The 27,851-nt window shown below is 40.4% G+C and overlaps 1 protein-coding gene across 3 annotated transcripts in view; it reads left to right on the top strand.

The window, feature by feature from the left end:
- The window catches only part of sdk1b (sidekick cell adhesion molecule 1b), a 264,413-nt gene that overhangs the window by 6,383 nt on the left and 230,179 nt on the right, over window positions 1-27,851 (top strand). For 2 of the 3 annotated variants that reach the window (XM_058079948.2, XM_058079957.2), the window contains exon 2: window positions 130-1,579. In XM_058079948.2, coding sequence (XP_057935931.2) covers window positions 1,450-1,579 — 130 coding nt within the window. In that variant the 5' untranslated portion in view covers window positions 130-1,449. Of the gene's footprint in view, window positions 1-100; window positions 1,580-27,851 lie in introns of those variants that run through there. The other variant, XM_078793365.1, reaches the window with a different exon arrangement.

Genomic DNA, 27,851 nt, shown 5'->3' with positions numbered 1-27,851 from the left:
AAACTACAATAATAATATTGTTAAGTGGAGGAACTATCTTATACAACGCTTGTATTGGTTCACTTTTACATTGTGCTCTGTGAAAGTGTACCTAATGTTGTGACCGGTATTTTTTTTCATTTTTTCAAGTTTTTCGCCTCCCACCCCCAATTCACAGTATCCAATAGGGACACGACAAGCTCTGAATTGGACCAATCAGCTACGAGGGATGCTACTGAACTGAAGTTTTGAGTTTGGGATAGATCGAGTGAAAGATAACCACCAGCCAGTGAGGCTGGCTAAAGGGGAACCTAGGACCTACATGGGGAAAGTACTGTAAAATAGTAAATATTCAATGTTTGCTCATTCCTAGCATGGCTTAAAAGCTAAAAAAAAAATAAGGACCTATCTCCCGCCCCCCAGTGTGCGCCAAAGTGCTGGGCAGGTGTTCGCAAGAGACTGCTGCTTCAGTCAGTCGGCTCCCTGAGCTTCAGCAGGGTGTCGAGCGAGGAAAAGATCCACCAACTGTGAGGACCAGACGCCCCTTCCAAACGCCACAGGACTTTTTTTTACACGTTTCGCAACGCATTTCGACGGACCACTGTGGAAAAACCGTGGATGACTCCGGGGTAACACAGCAGCGTGACGCAGTGTAAGAGCACCGAGACTCAACGCTCCCTTCGTTTGAAAACCAACTTTTTTTATGCTTTTCAACAAACTCTTAATTGTCTGTTTGCCATAAAAGCCAAAACACAACATCAATGAGAGTAAGAGCTAAAATAAAAGTCTTGAATTATTATTTTTTTTGCTAACCTGTTGTGCCACCGGTGGTGCCCCTGCACGTTCCCGGGGAAGGCGAACCATTTTCGGGGGAAGAGAGCACCGTCTCGTCACCACTAGCGACTAGCTGAAGAAGCTAACTAGACTGAAAGTCCTAGTTAGGAGAACCAACCACCTGGTTAAGCGATACGATCTCCATCGCCACTCTTGCGAGTACTTGGAGCTATTCATTGAATGAATTGCGGAATTGATTCTCTGGAGCAAGCGCAAGTACTCTGCCATTATTCCATGCACATTTAACGTCTTTTATTGCTGCCGTTTTTCAAAGCGAAGTGATCAGTTGGATCAGCTGAACTAAGTGGATTTTAGGTCGATAGTAGAATAAGACGATAAAGTGTAAAGCACACACTCAGATGTATTAATTCAGCGCGTCGATCAACCCAAATTCAAGAGAAGTGCACCGACCGACCGGGCGATGGAGTCCCCCGCAGCACGTCCACTTTACCGGCTGCTTCAGCCGTGAATGCACCATTGCTCGGGCTTTCCTTTGATAATTTTGCAAGCTGACTTTTCACCAAAGAGGAGGCTTTTTAAAGCCAAGGCGGTGAGCGGTGACGTCGTGCCACAACTTCAGGAGCTGGGGAGTTTGGGCTCACTTTACAAGGAGACACTCTCGCTGGAGCTTCCGGCATGTTGGGATTTTGTCGCTTCGTGGAAGGATTCTACCGAAGGAGCGAGAAGATGATGCTGATGAGCCGATGGTTGCCTCTTCTGCGGCTGCTCCTTCTCGCCAGCAGCTGCCACATGTTGCACGGCCAAGGTAAAATAAAACCACAGACTATGATTGTGATACTCCAAAGTGCTGCCTCAAAGGGGATTTCAGTGCTAAATTAAATTGTACATTAATAAACTTCCATGCTTATGAAAAAATGCATTATGGTTTATTTGAACATTAAATATATTGTGTTTTATATACTAGAAAAGCAACAACACCTGCAAGAGTGAACTATGTTGTGACGCTGAATATGTGTAGGATTAAGGTTTTTCTGTCTGCTTGGGGAGAATCCTCCAGTACCCTACCACTCCCACCCTTCCCATCTATATAGTCAATGACCTCCTTAACTGTCAGGCCACGATTTGACACTAAAACACACACACAAAGAGGAGCTGGTGTATTCATTGAGCTTTGCCATGTTAGTCCATCTCTGACTCAGTAGTATGTGAATAAGAAAGGAATGATGAAATATTGATTTCCGGTAATTGCACTACCATGCTCACATGTGTTTTGACTTTCATCTCTTTATATTTCATATTTTCTATGCTGTCCTCTTTTCTGTGTGTAATTCATAGGGACCGGGACAAACAAAAGCTAAGAAAAAGGTCAGACTGGGTGTCAACACACAAGTGTTCTCTGGGTCACAGATGGTGTGTGTGGTGGGCAAAATCTCCGGATGAGACATGGGGTCAAAGGAGGAGGGGTGGGTGGAATGTGGGTGTGTGAGGTGGAAGGTGGGGGTGAGCTATTTGTGAATGTTTTTAGAATGTGTGGAGGAAAGTGTCACTGTGAAAGTTACAACACAAGGTAAGGGGGGATGAGGAGGACGGAGGTATGGGACGAGAGTGACAAAAGCCTGTGTGCGCCTGGCACTGGTGGTCTTTGGTGCCTATTCGGTAAAAAAATGGTCTGGGGTGCAGCTTTTCTGTGTGCCTGCAGTTGAATTGACGTAGTGTCAACACCTCTCTAGTCATCTCCAATCTTCATCACTCTATCCCGGGTGTTGAGTGGGATTGAGAAGTATTCATAATGGATTCGATTTTATATCTCACTTTTTTTCCAAAATTGCCCAAAGTACTTCACAAAGTGCAGTGAACCCATTATTCGTTCATGTGTCTGTCACGTACTGGTGGTGGTAATGTACATCTTTAGCCACAGCTGCCCTGGGGTAGACTGATGGAAAACTTGGCAGCCTACGGCCTCTCCAACCACCACCAAACATTCATACGCCAGCACTGAGGCAAGGTGGGGTGTGTTTTGCCCGAGGACACAACAACAGTGGAGGGAGTGAGGATCGAACCACCCACCGGTTTCTGGATGACCTGCTCTACCTAATGAGCCACTGCCACCCCAAATATGCCTCAATTTGTCTGTTGGTGCCAATTTCAAGGATTTTGTGCAACTGGAGTCAATATTTGCATAACCAAATTAGTTTGTTTGTATTCGGTAATTATTTGGAGATTGACAAAATAACACAGGTGTTCAAAACTAAAGGTTGCGGTCTCAAATACAGCCGCATCTGTTCATGTTTGTTAAAAACAATAAATTACTTTAGAAAGCCACTTTTTTGTTACATATCAATCTTTTTGTCTGCCTCTAATTTATTGAATGTGAATTGAAATCAAACTATCAAAGGGAAGGCTTTTCCCAGCAATTGTTGTTGTAATTAAAAAATAAATTAATTCAATCAATTAATTACAGATCATAATTAATCTACATTGAAAAACAAAATCTGTTGACAGCGCTAAGAAACAGTGTGGAATAAACAGTCTTTGTGTCGATCACCTTGAATCTGCATGTCGCCGACAGCTATCACCGTTCTGTTTAAAGAGCATGCTACATATTACTGCCTTTGTTGTCTTAAACCACTTATGCATCATGGCGTCGACTTGAGGAATTGTAAACATATGGGATTTTCCTGTACGAATCATTGCTAGCAAGTAAACCGAGGAGCAGAGCTTGGGGGAGGGCACATAGCTTATCTGGCTTACAGACACGCCCATATAAGGAAGTCTGCCCCTCTGTGACATCACACAGGGGCAGTTTTACCACGCCTTCTCAAACTGAGCGTTTCGAGCCATCCCAAACTTCTCTCAGGACTCACTTGCAATGCACAAACCTCATTATCTGAAACTTTACCATTACAATACAACATTCTATCTACAGTTATATGTCGGGAAAGTGGAAAAAGCGTAATAGTTCCCCTTTTAAGGTGTTGAATTAAAATTCATCCATCAAGATTGAGGCTGGGTCCCCTAGTGGCTTGGTGGTGGTATTGATTTGACAGACTGCACTGGTAGTCCAATCGAAAGCTGTAGATTTTTCGACGTTTTGGCCTCTCCACCCCAGCGTTTATTAGGATGTTTTATTTTACGTGGAGCTGGATGAAATTCATGAGTAAAGGTTGATCATACTGATCTTGCCATCGCTCTCTCTCCTGCTCTCGTTTTCTCACAGTCAATCGATGCCCACACACTCATAAATGCATGGTTTTATACGAGCCAACCCTCGTCTCAGGGAGCACATTTAAATAAGCTCATCGATCTTTCATTTTAGAGTTTAAGTGACGGCAGCATTTTACTGTCTCTCCTCCCCTCCCGGCCCCTACTCCAACCCCCACCCCCCACCAACCTCTTTGCTCTCCCTCCTGTATTCATAACTTATCTCACCGCTTTCCGACTGCCCCCGTGTCATTGAGTGGGTTCAGCCCCACAGCTGTTGGACTGATTTACTTTTCCGGCATAGGATACTTGACAGAGAGCCTCATTCAGTGACTTTATATTCAGAGGGAAAGTTGGCTCACATTAAGTTTAATTGGGAATCTACATCATTTTCTATGTCACAAGCAGGATGAGTTTGAAAAAAGGCTGCAGTAAGGAGAGAGGCTTGGATTTTTCCAACCACTCCAACTGACAACAACCTTGTTTTAATTTGGTAGCATTTTTACGAGTCGTACCAAAGTTCCATATAAAATTAGTTAAATGCCTAAAGTCAGCTGAGGTTAACATAACAGTGATACGGATCATTTAGTTTATAACAGCTGTCCTAGTTGCTGTGTAATAATGATAATGGTTTATAAGTAGACCAAGTATAATGAAAAAATATAAGTGATCGTTGCTAACGCTCCTAACCTTGGTCAAGGTAACGGCCAAGCGCGACTTATGCATCCCATTTATGCCATTCATGGGTGAATATCATTCAGCCATATGCTCACTGTTTTGTATGCTATCACACTAGGCGGACAACTAAAAGGATTGGATGTCATAACAGGGATGAAATTGATACTAAACTAAAAAGTCATTTAATAACTAAATTAAGTCTTAGATGGAATAAAGTGATGCTAGTTAAATAGTTCCCCAATATGTCCTCCAGACTTCATGAGGAACTTCATTTGTTTAATTAGTGATACAAAAACTGATATTCTTGCAACAATTAGGGATGGCCATTGAAACTGATTACTTGATGAACTGATTGTTGAGAATTATTTCAATTGTGTGGAAATGATTGGTTGTTTAATTGCATCTTGTAGCAAGTGAGGCAAAATGGAGTGCAGGACCCGGCTGACAGTATCAAAGGCACTATCGATTCAATCGCAACTAGATTGTCCGTGAAAAGGCCGCGGCTACAGCTACAGCTACAACCAAGCAGGCCAGTGTTGTGGCACAACTCCTCCTGGAGGCAACAATCTGCTCAATAGGACGCATGGAATGAGGAGTTCAGAGCATTCAGAAAGGTTCTCACACATACTGCTCAATTGCAACCTTCCCCACTGATGAAAAGTGAACAGTGTGAGTCCGTTGTAAACTGCTTTCCAGGTGTCATGTCCGCTCAGCAAGCGGTGTAGGGCAAAGACACATGGTGGTATCATTTGTAGTAAGGGTAATTGCAGCCACCAACAAGCAACACCTGTTTAGAGAAGAAAAAAGAGAAAAGCAGACACTCTCTCAGAAATTAATTTGGGCAGTAATGAGAGCAGGGGCCACTACAGTATATGGAAAAAAAATAAAATTAATAACTTTTTTAAAATGTTTAATTTCTCTCCAGGTTTTCTGGGGCTCATACAAAAAAAGGGTTTTCGTCATCCTTAACTGGGCCAAGCAAACAAATCCCATTGTCATGCTGACCCAGTTGAAATGGATGTATGAATATGATTAGGTCTGATGTGACACACATCATTGGCTGAGGAGAGCCAGAATTGGAAGCTGATTGGACCACTGGACGAACTTAAGTGATGTGATGTCATTGACAGGATTGTTTCATGGCCAGCTTGTAACTGGGAAAGTCTTGAATCAGATAGACTTGCATGCAGTTTTAGCCATGCATGAACACACATGGACTCTCCCTCATCCATCAGTGTAAAACTGGTAAACCAAACATGAAAATGGTGGTCATCAGTTTGCCAGAACCAAGTGTTGTGTCAAAGTGGAATAGAAAGTAATGTTTTTTTCCTCAGTAATCATGTGACCATGTATCATTGGACCGGTGGAAATAGTGTCAAAGCGCTTTCAGTACCTTGAATGTGCAAAAGCCGTATAAAAACGTCGTTGCTCATAGCATATTCACGTTGCTCGGCCTCTGCATTGTTTTCTGATGCTCCCTGTTGTGGCGGTGCTATTTGAATGCAGTCCTTGCATCGTGACCCACCCACCACTCCCTGGATATTAGAGAAGGGTCCCTATGACAACATAGCGTTCCATCCGCAAGATTGTGTCCTCTGCGTATTAGCACGGCGTGATTTGCTTGTTCAGTGCACAAACTGCACTGCTCTGCAGGTGTGTGTTCTTTTCAGCGAGATGTGTTTGATCTGCCACAGGTGTTTGAGAGGCAGCCTGGCTACACATGTTTAAGTGTGTGTGTGTGCAAGTGTTTGTGTTGGTTGTAGAAGCTTCAAGCAAGAAAAAAAGAGATCCTTTTTGATCTCATCCAGGAATAAGATGGAAATGCTGTATATGTGTGTCTGGCCAGTGATTTATTTATTTATTTTTTTGGCCACATAGTCCTTTGATCTACACTGAAGCAGGGCTTTGCCATGGCAGGTAGCTCCAGACCTGGCGTGTGCAGCAGACATACGTGTGTGTGTGCATGCACAGGTCAATGGCTAAATGAAAATAAAGTGTCCTTGTGTTTGTAGTGCATATACTATAAAGCTCTTGTTAATGCAGTTAATGTTTTTTAAATATCACTTGCACTTTGAAGTATGGACACTCTTTTGCATGCGAACACAGCACAAACAAAAGTACAGTCCTGTCAACTTGCATGCTGCAGACCATGACAATGAAGAGCCTCTACTCGGTTATCAGGCCGACAATCTTTTGGCTCTCACACTTCATGTCCTCAAAAACTTAATGCTTGGTGGTGACAATTATGTAGAAGCAGCCAAAGTGATAACAAAGGTTGGGCGATATGGACCTTAGCATATATTACAATATTTTTGTATGATGTATTACGATATGATGACATAAAACAATCAACAAAAAAACAATAAAATTTAAAGTCAGTGTAGCCTTATATACAATCTACAAACCTTTTAGTCATGTCATGAAATACACCAGACCAGGGTTCAATTCCACCCTTCACCCTCGGCCATCTCTGTGTGGAGTTTACATGTTCTCCTTGTGCATGCGTGGGTTTTCTCCGGGTACTCCGGTTTCCTCCCACATTCCAAAAACATGCTAGGTTAATTGGCGACTCCAAATTGAAGGGTTGTTTGTCTATATGTGCTCTGTGATTGGCTGGCGACCAGCCCAGGGTGTACCCCGCCTCTCGCCCGAAGACCCCCCCGCGACCCTCGTGAGGAAAAGCGGCAGAAAATAAATGAATGAATGAATGAAATACACCTCGTCAACAAACTAATACCCGTGCTCGTGAAGATGTAGTCACCCATGCAATTCCAACTACATATGTATGATATTTTTTTACAACACTCTTGTTTACGCAGACATGGAGAAAACGCCACTCGTATTTTAAAGGACAATCACAGAAGTGTGTTCCATGTGTGTGGATGATGTAATTATGGCTTAGATGAGCTACTTTCTCTGCATGAACTCTTCATCCATGGCCGACTCCATGTAGTGCAATGTAATAACATATAATCATGCTTGCAGATTAATCGCAGTGGCAGTTTACTGTTGTAATTACTTAAGTTATTACGGTTGCATGACAGCAAACGTGGTGATGTCAACTCAAAATGAGCCAGTGAAATAGTTTACTTTAAGTGAATACATTCATTCTTCCAGAATGCCATGGCAAACCGCTCTGTCTCTGCTCGGAAACTATAGCTCTGGTCAAAAGTGCAAATGAGTGATGAGTGAACACTGAATGTAGGTAGGACTACAAGGTTTAAAATTTATTTTAGAACTACAGCGTCAACCGCTGATGATGTCATAGATCATCATAGATGGCGGATGGAGCTGAGGGAAATTGGATGTTTTTGTTAAAAATCATATGTTACGAACACAGTTGGATCGCACTGTAACACAGTGTATTAACAACGCAACAATACTTGAACCACGTCATACGTTAAGCGGGAAATGCATGTGAATTTGATGTAAACCCAAAAATGCACTAAACCAGCTTCCACTGTATCGTTCCAAAAAATATGCATTTCATCCATTTTACAAATGTTTTAAATGTGCCTTTTTAGAAGCTCTATTTGTCATTTACACTATCCAAAAAATGATGAATTAAATTTCCCCCAGTGTATTAAAAGAGCTATTTGGACAGACATTTCAGTGAAGGATGATCAGAGAGGCTCAGATGTTGATCGAAGAATGAGGAAATTAATGGGGACAGATTAGATGAGAAAATATGTTGGATTGAAGACAAGTAATCAAACGGGTAAGAACATAGGAGCAAAGAGTGAATATGGTGTTTGATTTTTGGGTCACTGGAGAAGACGGATAAATGCGAGAGGGCAGCACTGAACGGAACGGATATTGGAGACACTCTGAGATTCATAGTACTGACAGATAAAAACAATTCCAAAGAAAGAGATAATAGTTTGATAGTTAATACACTTGCTTTATCTCTTTTCATTACCATTCCTCTAATAATTAGGTTCCCAGAGTGGGATACGCATACCAGGGGTACACCAATTGTAATGAGGGTCCATGAATGAAAGTTAAAAACAATTATGAGTGCGTCTGATTGCCTCACGGCGCAAAGACAATGGGGCAGGAAGCCAAAAAGGAAACGCATGAAGTTGTTCATTGCTCTGTGTGCACCATATGAACAGTTAAGTTTGATGATTATGTTGTGTATAAAGAGTGTTTAATTAATATTGGTAATCCAATCCCCGCACGGCACAATGGTGAAAACCTGTCCCTGTGAGTGGGGGGGTTACCTCCAGAAAATGAGGCTTTACCATTGTTTAATTAACTGACTGATTGATTTATGTTTAATATTTCAAGTTAATTAGGCTTAGGTTTGTTAAGTGTGCAGGAGTAGGGGGTATATGGCTTCCGGTGAAATGTCTGAAGGGGTACGTAACCGTAAAAGTTTGGGAACCACAGCTCTAATGCCTCTCTGTCTCTCTATCAGTTTTTTTTTTAATCAAATCAAAGGATGCATTTTACCATCGTGTTGTAAAACAGATGTGTCGGCGTATTCAATTGGAAGTCTTCTCTTGCCAGATTCACTGTGTCCTGTTTTGTGTGGGACTAGAAGAGCAAACAAACAAAATGAAAGCATTCGCTTTGAGAGAAAGGAGACATTAATTATCCTATTTGTTGGTTCATGTAAACTCCTCTCAGTTGCAGCATGCTGCTTTAGAGGTTGCACACACAAGCGAAAATCTGACGACACAGACCCTCGTACCCTCAGTCATCTTGTTATATTCCAGCCTAATGGCTCCACTGCTGTTGGCATTGTGGTTGTTTGACTCAGCAAAATATTCTTGCCACGCCATTTTCAGCCTAGCGTTATATCATCCCCCTGGATAAACAAGCTTTTAGCTTAGACAATTTGTATTGGAATGTAGGATCTAAAAATAATGCGAACACCTGAATTCAATTGTTGTTCAGGGCTCTACATTAAAAACAAAAATTACTTTAAACAACTTTATAAGTTGTGCACCACAATGAAACATTATTGAATAGACACATTTGTGTACTAGTAAAGTGTTTTTAATCCAGAAAAAAATGCTCAATGGTCAAACAATAATTTGTGAAGCAAAGGTGAGAAAAATACCGCTAGATTTTGTAGCCTGTGCAAAATCAGCACTTGGTATTGGATCTAATCGGTGGTGTTTCATTGGGACCACTTCAAATTGTCACAGCAATGTGATTCACTCACCTGTGCCATCATTTGATTTGCTTCCGCTAATAAAATACTTGTTTAGGAGGCACTGGTTCATCACTTTTTGTTGTTTTCCTTTAGAAGTTGTTGAAGAATTAGACGATGTTGGCAGGGACGCCATGATAGATGTTTTCCTAGTCAAACGATTGCTGATTGTTTGATCACGAACAAGAACGGGTGTGGGTAAAACGCGGACTGTGGACTGCAGATCGCGGCCTAAATAAACAATTCTGATTGGTCCATTTCAAGATTTGCAAGGATTGCTTTGCAAATTACCACCGGAATTATGCAGTCCATGTTTTACCAACGCCCAACAAGAACCGCTTTAAAAAAAAAGTCTTCACAGTATGGCATGCCAAAGTGCACTTGCCCGACGGGAATATCACTGATTGGATATACTTGCCCGAATTTTGTTTTAACTTGCCCCGGGCCATCGGTACATCGTTATTGTCGAGCCCTGATTGTTGGTTCTTACTTGAAAAATGTAAGTGAAAGTGTCCTAAATCTATTTACCTCTGAAATTGTACACTAGAGCCACCCTGTTGACATTCTGGCCAAGTTTTCTCACATAGTGCAAAATGTTGTGAGCCCTCAGATTTTTTAAAGATACACTAAAACTGTAATAGAGTCAGAACTATTAGAACAAAGTGTTCTAATTGAATGGCATCAGAGAAGAAAACTGGTGAACCACGGAACAATTTGTGTTGTGACAAAAAGCTGACTGCTCAGTGCTTCATGGCTAACATTTCTATTCATGGGAAAAGGTGAATATTCAATAATTAAAAAGACAATGTTACCATACAGTGGCTAACTTCTTTTCACACCGACTGACAGGATTGTTAAAAAAAAAAAATGCTATGCATACTTTCACCTTCAGCAATTTGCCGTCTTCACCCTTTTAAACTGTCCTCTTTGATTTGTGTCATTAAAAAGAGGCGTTTTTTATAATTTTCTTGTTCTTGCGTCAGTATTTCACAACAGCACCCACTGTTGTGGGGTCAGTGGTGTGGTCAGTTTTTATTCAGAGTTAAAGCCACACAGACATTCTTGACAGAGGTTTGCAAATCATATTTATCATAAGAAATCAATGTCTGCTGTGTTCTTTACCGTTGGTTTAACGGCAAGGAAGGTCTGTTTTCGGTCTATGAAATGTATTTCGACTTCCTCTTCATTTGCGGTCTACCTTTTTATTGGTGTTATTCCTGCATTCCCAGCAACCACTGCAATTTCTGACGGCCAATTTGTACCAGCCGTTGCTAAATATCAATGGCGTGGTCCAAACAAGGTCCCATTTGCTCATGTACACTATATATGATTGCTATTGTGACTATGGTCTGTAATTGTTCTGTTGTATAACATGTTTTCTTTTGAAAGGCACTATGAGTGCTTTGCTCCAATAATTTGCTGTTCTTTCATTTAGATGCCCCCATGCCAGGCAAGCGCGCCTTTAATGGCTTTCGTATTTGTGTGTGATTTTCTGCTCCGTATACTTCTTTGCCAAATTGACTTGATTAGTGCTTCCGCACTCACTTTGTCTTCTTCAGAGGCTTATTAGGCTGTCACACACATCAAGGTATGTGTGTGTGTGTTTACTTTCTGTATCTGAGCATTTTAGCCCATTATGTTGGTGGATAATTGCCTTGTGGAAGTGTATTTGAGTTGGATTTGAAAACGGCATATTTCAAAATATTTTTTTTTTTGCTTTTTGATGAAATTAGTACTTCTTTTTTGGCATCTCCCAATCTTTGTCCTTCTCCTGTCTTTTAATCAATCTTGCACTCTTATTCCATTGCATGGTTGCTCTGCCCAATGCTATTCCGTATCTAATTAGTTCATATCATTGATGTATTAGGCTTGTGTAAGAGCCGAGCTGGGCCTTTCTCGTTTTGTTCAACACACAAACTCAAACATGCACTTGTGGTTGTCCAAATTTCAAGGAGCTTTACAAATCCCCTTTCATTTTATTTCTTGCTCCTTCTTTTTCCATGCTCTCACCCTCACCTCCCCCATCGTGGTGTCGCGTAACAGCCTACACAGTCTCAAATCCTTTTTTTTATTCCATCTACTCTATGTCTGTCATCGTCCCCCCCCCCAACACACACGGTCTCCCCTGTCCCCATTTCCTTCCCTTTACTCTCACATGTTATGTGGCTCCATACAAGGGGATAGTTACCCATCCCATTAACTGCACCCTTTGGCACCAGCTGTCCATCTGAAACCCAGTGAAGGCGTACTTTGACTTTTCCGAGTGTGCATGTGTGTGTGCGCCAAAGAACAAATGAGTCAGAGGAAAAGGGGTGTTTGGTTCATGTGGTTGGTAACCCAATCTGGGACTCCATGCAGTTAAAAGCATTTGGTTATAACAACTGCCAGGCCTGACGGTATTTGGTGGGGCAAATATAGGACACATGGGTTGTGTTGAGAGAGTGAGTGTTGTGGTATTTTTGTGTCCGGCTTACAGTGGGCCAGAGTTGTTAAATTGTGCAATCAGTGTTGAATTGGCGTTGAGTAAAAACACATTAATCAGACCAGAACAGGGCTCCAGTGTTCATGTACTTATTCATTAGTCGGCTTTAATCAGCCAATCACAGGCAAATGTGAGGATGGAAATATTGGGTTAGAAAATCATGTTTCACTGCCTTTGAATTATACTGCGCACAGCATGTTACTATATTTCCCTCAATGAACATAATTATTAAAATGCTCAAGCCATCTGTTAGTATTCCAACAGCATACAATGTTATCCTCAAGGTTACCCATATACCGTAAGTGTGAACAAAATATGGTATGGCCTGCAACCTTGATAGGAATTTTCCATGGGAAGATCAATATTACGTAAGCATTGTGTTACTTATTTTTTTTTGTTTGCATATGTTATGGTTTTACTCATGTAAAGAAATTATGACACGACAATGGCGAGAATTCGTTAAAGAAAAACACATTAAGAATTGGGCGATATGGACCTTAGCATATAATCACAATATTATTGGGCTGTATCACGATATGACAATATACAATTTAAATTAATCAGAGTCTGAATGAATGAAAAGAATCAATGAAACGCACTTGTCTAAAATTGTAAAGCACATTTATTTATTGTTGACAAACTAATAGGATATCAGAAGGGGAATATGACTAACTTGCATGTGGACCTCAAACGCAACCATCCTGTCCAGTTTTTACCACTGGGGAAAAACTGCCACTCGACGTGCAGTGGTGCCTTCAATGCAGTCAAGACAGTCAACGCTTACTGAGGCGTTTGGTTGGTCAATACAGTAAATAAAGTAAATACAGTGGTGTGAAGAAATGCTTCACCCCTGTCTGATAGAAAGAAAGCCATAAATAAATGGTCCCGAAATAATGTGGACAATAAGATCCTTTGTCAATAATTTGTGGGACAATTATAATCAAGCAAAATGTATTGTGGCAAACCTACCCACAATATTTACCTGTGAAAGGAAAGGAGGATAAACACCATCTAGTGTTTCAGTGGCACATATTGTATGAACCATGATCGAATTACAAGCAGTGCATGTAAACAGAGACTACACATACACATCTGAAAATGGCAGAAACTGCAAAAAAAATAAAAAATTTAGCACATGTAAACATACTGAGTTAGATCCATTCATATCAGCATATTCATACAGTGCATGTTTAGTCAGGACTAATGCTGACTGACGTTCCTACAAAGACATCTCTGTCCTGTTGACTCTGTTTGTGACTGGACTTAAATGGGTAGTCGGCTCTGTTGACTAGATCTCAGATTTTTGTAAGCATGGAAAAAGCCTAAAGCCCAACTAATCTCAATGAGTCTCTAATTCTCTTACTGGCTTAAAACCAGTTATTCAATAGGGAACAGTCACGATCCAAAACACAACCATCAGGGACCCTTTAACAGTCAAATTATTAATGCATGACACAATGATGTTAAATATGTCATTTTATCATCATATCCCAAAAGTTTCTGCACCAAAGAGGTTCTGGATCATACTCATCAGAGCTGCAGTCTGAGCTTTTTTGGCTTACAACCCAGCAAGACACCAAACATTACAACATCTCCCAGCGGGTAACCATAGCCACAAACATGCCAACCGTTAAATTACACTGTGCGGCAACATAAAACATGAAGGAAAGAAAAAATACCGTTTCCAAGATTGAAGTCACGATCCACATAGCTTGTATAAGTCTGTTCATTTCGTGTGGATTGTGAAGTTAGTTAGAGAGTGTGTCGTTTTCGCAGCTCTACCTACTAAAAACTAAGTTGTATCCAGCAGAACTGATGGCCCCATGTAGTGTTGTTTGTAGATTGTACTTATGCGTGCAACACATCCTTATCATTAAACTGCCAGTAAGATAGGAGTCTTATTTCTTTCTTCGCTTTTTTGGATAGCTAAAACTCCATATTTGTATCATATTTACACAGCCTGCATGCAATCAGACTTGTTTATTCACTTAATTATGAGGTCGACATATCAATACGGTTCAGACAAAGAAAACTGTACAATTAAGGGTGCAACTAACAATTATTTTCTTGGTTAATTCATTTGAAGCTTGTTTTGATGAATCCAGCAATTGGATAGCCCTGGACAGACTAAATTAATATCAGTCGGTCAGTCATTTTCTACCGCTTATCCTCACGAGGGTCGGGAGCGTGCTGGAGCCTATCCCAACTGTCTTTGAGCGGCGGGCGGGGTACACCCTGGACTGGTTGTCAGCCAATCACAGGGCACATATAGACAAACAACCATTCACACTCACATTCATACCTATGGACAATTTGGAGTTGCCAATTAACCTAGCATGTTTTTGGAATGTGCAAACTCCACACAGAGATGCTGGAGGGTGGAATCGAACTCGGGTCTCTTAGCTGTGACAAAACGAACCTTACCAAGTCTGAAAACAAAGTTAAATTAATTAAAATTAAGTGTGAAAGCAACCTTCCGCACTATAGCAAAAAAAAAAAAATCCCAAACTGCACAAGTGTGTTAGCATACTTGTTAGCACAATCCGAGAACTAAAGAGCACTTTTTAATTACAGTTCTCAGATAATAAAGAGGAGGGCAGGAAGAGAGGCAGTGAAGGAGGGTCGGTTTAATCTCACACTTGGTTTCACCCGTTGCTTTTGGTTTTATACCTCCTTTTAAAGGCATAAATCGCTGATCATCCCAACAAGGGGGGAGAGTGGGAGACTTGGAGGGTGAAAAGCAGACGGTTAGATTAGTAGCAGTTGTTGTATAATCACATTATCAGTATAATCATGTTATCAGATCCTGAGTCCATTAACCATAATTCCTCTCTTTGATTAAAGGAGTGAAAGCAGAAAGTTGATATATGCAAACAAAGTAAGTCACGGTTAAATTTGAATTTGAAAATGTATTTATTTTTGTATTTGTGCAGTACACATCACACATTGCTTGCTTTTCTGCAATATCTGCTCCCAGAGTGTGTATTTCGTATTAATGCACAATGTCGGTAGTTATAATAGATTCGGTGCATCGAGAAAAATTGATCCAAAACAACTCCAGTCCTGACTATGATGGAATACTAAACAACACCAGATAACAGATAATTAAAATTCTAGCAAAGACCATTGAGAATTTATAGTTTATCAACATTCTAATGATATGGACATCTCGTGAATGTGTTTTTGGCATGCTTATGCCAAATATTTAGCAATTGTGGGAGTATGCATATCTTAAATATATTTACAGGAAGACATGTATAATTTCTGTTTTCCTGGGCTGTGGTATATGTGGCAAAGGAGATGCTGCAAACAAGTGTGTAAACTCATAAATAACATTTCTGGTGTGTGTTTGGCTAGAAAAGGAATAATACATGAAGAAACTTTCCAGGCCTCTAATATTCTAATAGGGATGCTCTAATTTCTTTGGCTTTCCACACTAAATTTGCTTGAAAAACAGACATGAAATGAACCTGCATTAAAGCACCACTAGTTGTTTACATAAAACTTGTGATTTCTCTGTAAATTTAATCTCGTGGGTAGTTGTATCTCTAAAACGTACTGTGCATGCGACAGAGTTCATCAGTTTAACTCCCCACTTTCTCCTACATTAACGATAAAGCCATTGGGTGATTGATTGAGAGTCATAAGAGCTGGTTTAATTTAGCCAGCCTTATCCCAGTATCCCAGTATCCCAGAATCACTTGTTGTCCAGTACATCTGTTCTGGAAAAGTCCTCCTGCATTGCATGACCGAACAGGACAGGTTAAAAAAAAAAGAAAAAAAGTAGAGTGGAGTGTTGCCTTTGTGTGTAGTGCTACAGGACTTATAAATAGACATGGATATGCAACGTTGAATCCAGGCTCAGTTATGTGTTTTTTTCCCCTACTCTGGGTAGAATTGTGATTGTCAAGGGGTTCTATTCTGAGATTTGTGAGTGTGTGTGTGTGTGTCTTCACACCTCGTCCACAAACAGGAGTGTTAAAACCTCTCTGGCAGCATGTGCAGACATTTTCACTCCGCTCCATCCGAGAGAACATGTTCCGAGACATTTACACCCTGCTTCTGTGCCTCCTGATATTTCCAACCCATACTCCTCCCCTTGATGCCTGTTCTCTCCACCCATTCGTCTGTTCAGTTGTCTTCAAACATGCTTTCACACCCCCCCCCTACTTCCACTAATCCCCCCTCCCTATCACATCGACGTTGCCTTTATTCGAAATTTTGCCGATCCCTCCTTCCCTGCTGGGTTCAGGTGTGTCATTGTCTTAACTGCTGTGCTCTTTGTATGACTAAGGCAGGGGTCTCAAACTTGTGGCCCGTGGGCCAATTGCGGCCCGCAGGATGCTAGTTTGAGGCCCCGGTCTAGTTTGATATGGATGCCATATGGTTTCATGAACCCACAAATGACAGCTTAAAGCTGTGTGCACACCGCACACAATTGACGCGATTTTGCCCTGCAAGTGAACCAGGCCGCCTGTTTTGCTTTTTCTCTCATCATCCATGACTGAGATCAAAACACTGAAAAAGTGTTTTTTTTTTTTTTTTTTTAAAACCTGATGCGGCCCAGCCTCACCCAGACCCTAGCTCCAGTGGCCCCCAAGTAAATTGACTTTGAGAAAAGGGGGGTTTGGGAACCACTGATTTAGAAATAGAAGATTTGAACCGACTGAGCTGAGATTTGAACCCAGGTCTTCCCAAATGCTTGAACATGCTCACCATTCGGCCACCATGTGTCGCTTATTTGTTCCATAAGGTCAGAATAACCAAACTGGACGTTAACCAAGTATATTATATAATATACATAATTATATATAATGATATATATATAATATAAATAATTATAAATCATAAATAATGTCAATTCAATTAATGTGATCCAGAAAGCCAAACATGTTAAAAAACAAATTTTCAAGTTTTAAAATTGTAGTTTTACATGTAGAAAACACCTATAAATGCATATAAATAATACATACATAATACAAAAAATACTTATAAAATTATAAATTGACACACCAGGGTTCAATTCCACCCTCGGCCATCTCTGTGTGGAGTTTGCATGTTCTCCCCGTGCATGCGTGGGTTTTCTCCGGGTACTCCGGTTTCCTCCCACATTCCAAAAACATGCTAGGTTAATTGGCGACTCCAAATTGTCCATAGGTATGAATGTGAGTGTGAATGGTTGTTTGTCTATATGTGCCTTGTGATTGGCTGGCGACCAGTCCAGGGTGTACCCCGCCTCTCGTTTGAAGACAGCTGGGATAGGCTCCAGCACCCCCGCGACCCTCGTGAGGAAAAAGCGGTAGAAAATGAATGAATGAATGATAAATTGACAGTCAACCTCTGATGACATCACAGATTGCCGACGTAACTTTCACCCCTGTTTTAAGTGATCTTTGTGAAGTTGAGATGACCAGCTGTTGTTTATGATTCAGTTTTTCATAATAAGCTTGCTTCCTGATTGGCAATTTTTTATGACACACAACAGGATCATTAATTGTAAATATTGACAATATATATGATTTTTAAGTGGACGGCGGATGAGTGGTTCGCCCTAACACAGGTCACACAGCTAGGAGACCCAAGTTCGATTCCACCAATGGCCATCTTTGTGTGGAGTTTGCATGTTCTCCCCGTGCATGCGTGGGTTTTCTCGGGTACTCCGGTTTCCTCCCACATTCCAAAAACATGCTAGGTTAATTGGCGACTCCAAATTGTCCATAGGTATGAATGTGAGTGTGAATGGTTGTTTGTCTATATGTGCTCTGTGATTGGCTGGCGACCAGTCGCCTGAAGACAGCTGGGTCATAAGCACTGAATAGGGCTTCAGATCATCCCAGTTATCTTTGTGTGTACCTGACTTTAAGCTACCAAGGAAAATAGTTGAAGAGTGTCATGGCTCCTCACTGAGGTGATTCATCTGTAAACACTGCCCTTTCGCACAGCATGAAGGGCCGACATTTTAACTACGCAGAAGCACAAACAAACCTTCAGAACCACCATCATCCGACAGAGCATCAAGGGATCGACATACACATAACACAGGTAGCCCTACGGGATTGTATACTTAACCTAGTCAATTAAAGGTCATCCTCAGTATCGATATTTTCTCTTTTAATTCAATTTTTTTTTTAGTTTTGTCTGATTTATTAATCTCTCTCTCTCACACCCTGTATGTGTTTATGTGTGAGCTGTGAAGGCCCAGGGCAAGAAGATCATCTGTGCTTAAGTCTGCTCTCTGTTCAGCTCAACTGGATTAGCTTCCGTCCTCTCTTCTTGTCACCCCTCCGCCTCCCACCTCTGTCTCAACTTTTGTTCTTTCTCCACAGAGGCCACATCTGCCTCTTTTGCATTTGTATGTATTTATTCACACTTAATGTAGCAAACCCATTTTCCTCTCCTCCTCTCTAACCAGTCTTTTGCCTCCTCTTCATCTCCCTTGCATTGACATATGGTAGTGTGATATCCACAGCCGCAAGGCTCTAATTTATTGAGCTAACGATCTACACCACCTCCATGAATATAGAATGAAGGTCTAGTCTCTCCCTCTCCCCGCGTCTCTCTACGCTGTCACCTGTTGTTCTACGTATGTAAATGAGTACACAGTCACACACACACATGCACGTGCGTTACTTTACTCTAATTAAGCAAGAACATGTTTTGTCAGGCAGTTGTAAATACTGAGACTATATTACTGAAATTAAATTAGTCAAGGTGGTTTGTATGCCTAAATTGTAGTGTTGAGTAAAAACGTGTGCCTCTACTTCCATCCATCCATCCATCAATTTTCTATCCCGCTTATACTCACTACGGTTGTGGGGGTATGCTGGTGTTTTTTTTTTTTTCCAAGTTCATACATGTTGGCAGTTCTGCACTAATATAGAAGGTCAGGGCTCGACAATAACGATGTACCGATGGCCCGGGGCAAGTTAAAACAAAATTCGGGCAAGTAAATCCAGTCAGTGATATTCCCGTCGGGCAAGTGCACTTTGGCATGCCATACTGCAAAGTTTTTTTAAAAGCGGTTCTTGTTGGGCGTTGGTAAAACACGGACTGCATAATTCCGGTGGTAATTTGCAAACCAATCCTTGCAAATCTTGAATGGACCAATCAGAATCGTTTATTTAGACCGCGGTCTGTAGTCCAAAGTCCGCGTTTTACCCACACCCGTTCTTGTTCGCGATCAACCAATCAGCGATCGCTTGACCACGAAAACATTTATCATGGCGTCCCTGCTAACATCGTCTAATTTTTCAACAACTTCTGAAGGAAAGCACCAAAAACTGATGAATCAGTGATCATGTGATGTTTATTTTATTTTATGTCAAAGATTAAAGCTGTTAGTTTGATCTGACTCAGGTTGCAATAGTAAAGAATGGTTTACCCAATAACTTGTGTTGTCATTTATTATTTAATAAGCACAATGTTTATCCAATCATGAATGTACTTTTATTTATCAAGGCAAAGTGCCTAGAAGTCTCTTGACAATCCAGATTTCCATGCAACGTCATGATCTGTGTAGGAAAACAACCACAAGAAATGATAATCATTTAATCTTTATTTGAGATTCTCATGTGATGCCACAAAAAATGATATCATTATGGAGGTCTTTTCATTTTACATGGGGCAAGTTCGGGCAAGTAGTTCTCACCTTAAGGATTCCCCATGGGCAAGTAATTTTTATTTTTAATGTAGAGCCCTGGAAGGTACTGTTGTAAATTTCCCGACTGAGGGACGAATAAAGGCATATCTTATCTTATATCTTATCTTACCCCTCCAACCGTCAAACACTCCTCCCCATTTGATAACCACTGCATTAGTGGCTTTATTGATCCTGATCACTGATGATGCTACAGTTACTATGATGTGTTATTGTAAAGAAGTAAGAAAGTGTCTCTTTTTCAGTAAAAGCACATAAGCAGGCCATTGTAGCAGTTAAGTTTGTGCTCCTAAGAGACAGCTTAATAAATAGCTTTTTTCTTTTGCATCAACTCAGCAGAGTGAAATGTGATTGGGAACCTTTTTGTTTTGGACTGTTTGTGTGATGAGCATGCCGGGTGGGAATTAGCTTGGCAAATGTGGGCAATTTTGTGTAGTAGCAGATTAATTTGCTGGCGCTAACAGCCATGTTGATGGGTAAGTATGAGTTTCATTTCTTTCAAATCAAATTACAAGTTTGATTGTTTAACTCAGCAGGAAGGAGACAGAGAAGGCAATTTAGGACTACAGATAGGAATTAACTGAATAACAAATCTGGTGCAACCATCGATTCGATATAAATAATGTGAAAAACGCACTGTTTATAAATAAAACATTTCCAAAAACATACTTGACCAGTGCCCCACTATATGAGAGTTTTTGGTTTCTCCCTAACCACAGTCTGTGATCACAGCGGCAAAGTGTGTCCGACGTTAATGCACCTTTTTCAGCGAGAGCGGGTGGGTTCTCCTGGTCAACGCTGTAGCTCTCCGTGGACGCACAGCAGCATAGTGTGTCTGACATTAATGCACCCTACCCTCCCCGACGAGAACGGGTGGCTTCTCCTGGCCAACGCTGTGACATAGTGTGTCCGACATTAATGCACATGGCGAGTGCGCGCTGTTTCTGGCTTCAGCAACAGTTCATGTTAAAAAAACATGCCCGTTGACAGATGAAAATGCGCAGATAGATTACCTGACAGCCATAGAGGGTTAGTTGGTTGGTTGAAAAGCTACAGGAACAGGAAACAATAGTATGAGTAGCTTGGGGAATATACTTCCATGGGCTAAAATATATCATTCGGCGTACCCCAGGGGTCAATACTTGAGACCAAAACTGTTCAACCTACACATTATTGCAGATGATACTATTGCATTTTTAACCTAATAAAACCTAATAAAAATAGTTGCAGATGAATTGACTATACTGGAAATATGCTTTGATTAAAAACCAATTACCCCTGAAGTCTTATTTTAGTCTTATTTTAGTATAACTAAAATAATGCTATTTGGTAATAGTAAAAAATGATACTGTGCAAATACAACTAGATAACGCGTATGCATGTTCAAAACTAACTAACGACTCACTAAAAAAATGACCATTACCATATGCCATAAGATTCTTATGGCTACACTGTGTGCCCGTGCTTTCACCTCCATCACCCTGCCTCAGGTGAGCCTTCAAGCTATAAAGCTCTCATCTCCATCTTATAGTTGAGAATGGATGTCATTATTATAAAAAAAAGCTTATTTTTGGAAATATTTATTATAAAATATTCACATTCAGTTTCATGCCGGTTGAAAGGAGAAGGTGGTTGGCATATTCTCATGCCTTCACACCTCGGCTGGCAGGTGGACCAAAATGGTTTATGTCATCTGTTGAATTGCATTCAAACCATTTCTCATTCTTTATACCCGCAGGGAAAATAATCTGCTTTGGAAGGAAGTCAGGTGTATTTAAAGGGAACGGTGCTAGGAAAGACGGTATGGAACAAGCAGAAAGGGTGCTGTTAGCAGTTGCATGTATGTTAATTTGTCGTAATTTGACCATGTTTGCGCAACTATTTTTAATCTGTCGCTATGTTTCTGTTTGAAAGACAATGTATTCAGTGTGTGTTAAACTCGAAATCATCTATATTCATTTATTCATTTGTTGATACATGACTAAGGAGCCCCCTACTGAATTGCTGAATCAGAAGTGAGTGTACTTTATGTGTGTGAAATCCCAATTCTGTTTATGTTTGTGCATATGCAAAGTCACTGCAGTGGGGTTAACTATCAACATTCACAAGTTATGTTATGCATAATTACTTTATGTGTGTATGACTTGTGTTGCAACTTGTGTTATATATCTGGAACAGGGTAAAGAAATGACTTATGCTGGTATAAATGACATACATAAGCCGAGTTGATGATATGTAAGAGGAAAAGGAACATTCGTGCATGGCAGACCGCTCAGTCGTGGCACAAAATCATTATAAACACTGAACAATCCCCTCCCGACCGAAACGGTGATAAACGCCTTCGAAAATTATCTGAATCTCCTCTGACAGAGTGTGAATGGAAGCTAGCAGGCATAAGCTTATGTTTGGGCTTGATGAGTATATTTTCACAACGTTATATTTTACGGCTTTAATATAAGGAATGTTTTAAATGCCCGGTGTTGACGTTGAAGTTCTGAGTAAAAAAATACAAGAAGCATGTTTATTTATTTTTTTAACATAGCTTGTTTTACCATACCCATCATCCTAATTTGGCCGATACGATCACATTAATTATTAATTATACATTTGAAAATATATTTATGATGAATGGTATTCTCCAGGGGTGTATAAAGGGGTAAAGACAGGACAATTCCAATGTCCTTTGACTGCCAGGGAGCCCCCAAAATAGGTAATTACTGATAAAGTTAGGAATTAATTAAAAAGGGACCCTTAGGGGCAATGTGTTTTTTTTTTATGGGACTTTTTTTTAATGCTGCACCCTGATACTGGCTATATATGAAATGAAAAAACACCTTAACACCTTAATTTAAACCAAAATATATTTGACTAGAAAGTACATTGGTAGAGCTCTCACAGGACTTCCTTTTTTTGTATTTAAACAAACTCGTCTCTTCAACGCAATAGTAATTTATTGACGACGACAGTGTTGCTTTTAGGAGTCATAATCTTTTTGGGGTGACCATATAACGCTCCATAATAATTACTTGCTCATCTTGTATAAAACACATCGGAGTAGAATAAGTGGAATTAGGAATCTTTTGACGGCTGTAGGGTTCTGACGTTCCGGTGGATAAGGGGAGAGAGTTTCAGAGCGAGGGGCAGCAACGGGGAGAAGGCTCGGTTCGGTGTGAGGTAGTATGAAGTCGGTGGAACAAAGGTTTTTTGGCAGGAATGTGTGAGGGGCTAGGAGGTCGGAGAGGTAGGGGCTGAGTTGTGGAGGGCTTTGTGAATGAGGAGAAAGATCTTAAAGTGGATGTGCTGAGGAATGGTCAGCCTGTGGAGTTCTTGAAAAGTTGAAAAAGTTGAAAGTTATATAGCATTTTTAGCTGCGTATCTCAAGTTGTTCATATTTTGGCCATGTATAGAAACGCCTCTCAAATTTTCAATGCTCTCAAAGACGTGTTCAGTATGAATATTTAATAAGGACGGGGATAGAATACACTCTTGTCACACATTTATCTTTATATGTATTGCATCAGAAAAGCCGTCCTCAGATCTTAGGTATGCTTTTGATATTTCTATATTTATGCTGGGCTTGATTATTTCTTTGTCTGTGTTGGTAATAATGTTTCATAATTGACTCGTGTTTTTTCCAAATGGAGATACCTTTCCACACTAGTTGTAATATTTAACATACTTTCTTTTGCTCCTTTTCCATGATATGTTCCATGTTTCTTAGATTTTATAAGATCTTTGATCTTATTCTGTTAATTATGCATTACTTCAATATATGGCTCATCAGACTTAAGGGTCTTTATTCAGTGAATTTGGTGGTTCTTGGATTCTTTAGATTGATTCAGTCACGCTCTCTGGTATGTTTAAGTTCATTAGATTTAAAATATAACCAGCTCTAGGAATGCTTCAAGCTCGTCGTCTTTCTTTTGACTGCAGTATTCAAAATCTTCCTTTTAAAAATGATAAATATTCCTCATCATTTTCTTTTTAGTGTGCCATAGTAAAAACCATAAAAGTGTGTTTGTGTGGATTTGTGGGTATGTAAGGTCGAGTGTGCTCGCGGTCAGAATTTGTGGCAGGCAGTAATAGATGCAGATCCATGCATCTATCTGCAGTTATATTGATCTAGAACTCTTTTAAGCCCACTAAATGCTGATCAAAAAGTCCTCTGATACATTATGAGCCTATAAAGCCCCCTTCACCCCCCCCACTTCCTAATCCCATTCCTGTCGCCATCATTCTTGTTGCTAAAGCTGCATTCACAGGAAGCAAGACAATGTACAATGTCAATGAAAAGAAGTGACAAGGAGAAATAACAGAGTATGGTTGCTAGCATGATATTTTTAGCATTAATATGCTTGCTTACAGCTGAAATATTATTGATGCAAAAATGTTTATGAATGATCCGGTACCTGAAGCATTAATTTCAAGTGTGTTTTTGCTGTTATCCTGGCAAAGAAATGGGACAACACCACGTGCATATGCCAACTTGCAGACACACATAAATAAATTCAGTATACACACACTGATACCCACACGCATCTGCACCCTAACCTTTGGCTGGGGTCCCATCCAAAGTATTAAAGGGTCTTAAGAGGCAGAATTCACTAATGACTTCCTTTATCTCCTAAACACAGCTTTAGACCTGATCACCCAGACAAACAGAGCCAAAATACCATGGCTGCATAATACCTACAAATCAGAGTATGAGTGTTGGCTAATCCTAAAAAATATTCTCTACTTCTTGTAGGATCCTGGATCTAAATATGGGAAAGATGAGACATTTCCCACTTATTTGTACATTTCTTTGGATATACAGTCATTTCATTTCACTGCACGGTTCTAATATCATGGCTTTATTCTATAACCGTCAAAATATTTGCTGTTTGAATCTGAGTGGGGAAGAAAGGCAAAGTAAGAAACCAAAAAGTTAACACTTCCACTTTTTTTTTCATGTCAGATGACATGACTAACTATGAGCATTACTATGGTCATGTGATATAATCAATGTTTTGTGTCATTGCTGATGCCTTGTAGCCAGAAAGCTCCATGTATCCTAACAGTCTAATAGTTGAACAGCGATGTAGCAAGGCACCACTGTACTGATATTTATAGATTATCACATGGTTTGTCTGGTATCAGGCCAGGTATCATGCCCCCAAGTGTCAGCTCGAGGGCTGAAACTAGCACGCGGGCTTATTATCACATACTATTTAATCATGAGCTTATTATCACGTACTATTTAAGCTAAAGACCATTTTGTTTCCAGAAAATGTTCAGTTTATTACATACAATATACAATAATACAATATTTCAACAATAATATTTTATCAACAGTCTTATCTTATCAATGTCTGACAATTAAAGTTCCATTAATCAAGTTTGGGTTTTTTGGTGACTGGAGAAGCACTAGGCTCTAAGCACTCGTGTGCTGTTCTCTGATTGGTTGTTTCACGGGCACGATACCAGAGCAGCGTGCTCTGAGTGGACAGCTACGGGGGCTGATACTGGACATGGTTAAACTCTATATTTTATCAGTATCACTGCCCTGGGCTTTGACACAGTATCATTTCGGCCTTTTCCCGTATCATTCATGGGCGGTTTCTAGGGTACAGGGCCAATTAATACTGTAGTATGTGATAAGTAGTATTCTTCACTGGTCAAATGGTGTCAATAACATTACATTGTTGAGACAATAGCCCTGCTATAGTATGCTGTCCAGAAAAAAAAGAAGTCTTTTAACGCTATCATGTTGTAACAATCACATCCTCTTATAGAGGTGACGAAGCTACAATGCAAATTGCGGGAGATATCAGCTGAGAGAAAAAAAAATACAACGGAAATCCTCATTTGCCTCCAATTCTGCTGTTTAATTAGCCCATATTTATCCCGCATATGACATTCCTTCCTAAACTAAACAGATTCAGCTCACTGCACACCTCAAACTTCCCACCGGCCAACAAAAGCAATCAACAATCTCAATCCTGCACACGAACCCACAGTTTATCCCTTCCAAATGTCCCCAAAGTCCCACAAATAAGCCAAGGTATAGTTCAAGCGTATAAGGTGAAAGCCGCATTTCCACTCACGAACGTGTGCATCCACCTGACAGTCCACCTGGCATCAATCCTTGTGTTTGGACGTCCACGGTGAAAGGTAATCCAGTCACCAAGAAAGAAATAGAAATTCAATAATTAGCGACTTAAAAAGTTTACCTCTGTGGCCTAAATGCTCCCAGGCTGGCGTGCGACGTCACTCTTTTCATTCTCACCCCTTTAAACATTACAGCAAATGAGGACGATCAGCAGTATGACACCGGCACGGAAACAGGAGTTCAGAACATTCCATCTCATGAACAACTATTTCCCCTTCAAAGAAAAAAAATAATAGTGTTTCCTTGATTTTGACTGTTATTTTGAAAATAATTGTCTGTTTATTTTATCTTTAATGGTTGGAAACACCTGAACTGAAATGATGAATTAACTTTTACCAACAATTTATTTTAAAAGTTATGGTTTTATTTTTTATCATTCTATTTTTTTTTTGATTGGCTGTTATATATTTATCCCACCCTCGGCCATCTCTGTGTTTGCATGTTCTCCCCGTGCTTGTGTGGGTTTTCTCTGGGTACTCTGGTTTTCTCCCACATTCCAAAAACATGCTAGGTTAATTGGTGACTCCAAATTGTCCAAAGGTATGAATGTGAGTGTGAATGGTTGTTTGTCTATATGTGCCCTGTGATTGGCTGGCGACCAGTCCAGGGTGTACCCCGCCTCTCGCCCGAAGACAGCTCGGATAGGCTCCAGCACCCCCCGCGACCCTCGTGAGGAAAAGCGGTAGAAAATGAATGAATGAATGAATGTTATATATTCATGTTTTGTACCAAAATATGTGAAGGTATTTTCCTGACGCTTAGCAAAGGTGCCCACCCCAGTGCTGAGCCACCAAATGACACTATGTTATTGCGAGCTAAGAGCAGACAGGTTGCTTGATTTCATTAAAAAAAAGCAATCCTGTGAGATCAGCTGTCATTGTCCTTTCATCACATACCCAACAAAAGCACAGTGTGGAGTTATCTATGGACACCTGTTCACACCTTGACTTTGGCACTTTCGTTTTCTCTGTTGGAGTTTTCAGTTTGCTGTTTTTTTTTCCCAGACAGGTTGTGACTTGCTCGATGTGAGCCCTTGACAACCTACTTTAGAGTCCTCAGTGGAATCAGATTGTATGTTGGCATTGATAATGGAGAATGACGTTAGGTTGAGCGAAGATTTTCACCATGGCACCAAATTGTAAAACCTAATAGATGGATGCATTATGGAAATGAATGTTTTTGCCTAACTCTGTCATCATTCTGATCTGAATGTTGTTCACCTTTATGCTTTTTAACAATAGAAATAGAAAGCCGTTTCATGCTACATGCTAGCGATCGACCGATTTTTTTTTTTTTCTGGCTGATACAGATTTTTTTCCATCACCCTGAGCCGATGGCCGATTTTTCTTGGGCCAATATTTGTGGCCAATTCTGCTTTTGCTCCCTCAATTCATATGAAAAAATTACAATGATAACAAATATTACAGGTGTCAACTTTTAAATCATGTGGTGGAAAAATATATCGGCGAACCCACGTGCGTATTGGCCAATACCGATTAAAGTAAAAAACGCAAATATCGGCCGGATATATCGGCCGATCCTGACCACATACTGTAGATCAGGGGTTCCCAAACTTTACCAACTCAGGGCCCACTTGAAAATCAAAAAAATGTGTGTGGCCCACCTTTGTCCTATAAACAATACATGGACGAAATGCTGCGTTCTCAGAGCACTTAAGTTAATAATAATAATAACAATAATAATAATATATCGAAATATATATATATTATGATATATATCATATTAT

Source organism: Doryrhamphus excisus, linkage group LG9 (genome assembly GCF_037039965.1).
Source record: "Doryrhamphus excisus strain RoL-2023G ecotype Guam linkage group LG9, RoL_Dexc_Guam_v1.1, whole genome shotgun sequence".
Classification (NCBI taxonomy): domain Eukaryota; kingdom Metazoa; phylum Chordata; class Actinopteri; order Syngnathiformes; family Syngnathidae; genus Doryrhamphus; species Doryrhamphus excisus.
The sequence above is the reverse complement of the archived record's forward strand: the minus strand, read 5'-3'. Positions and strand labels throughout refer to the sequence as shown.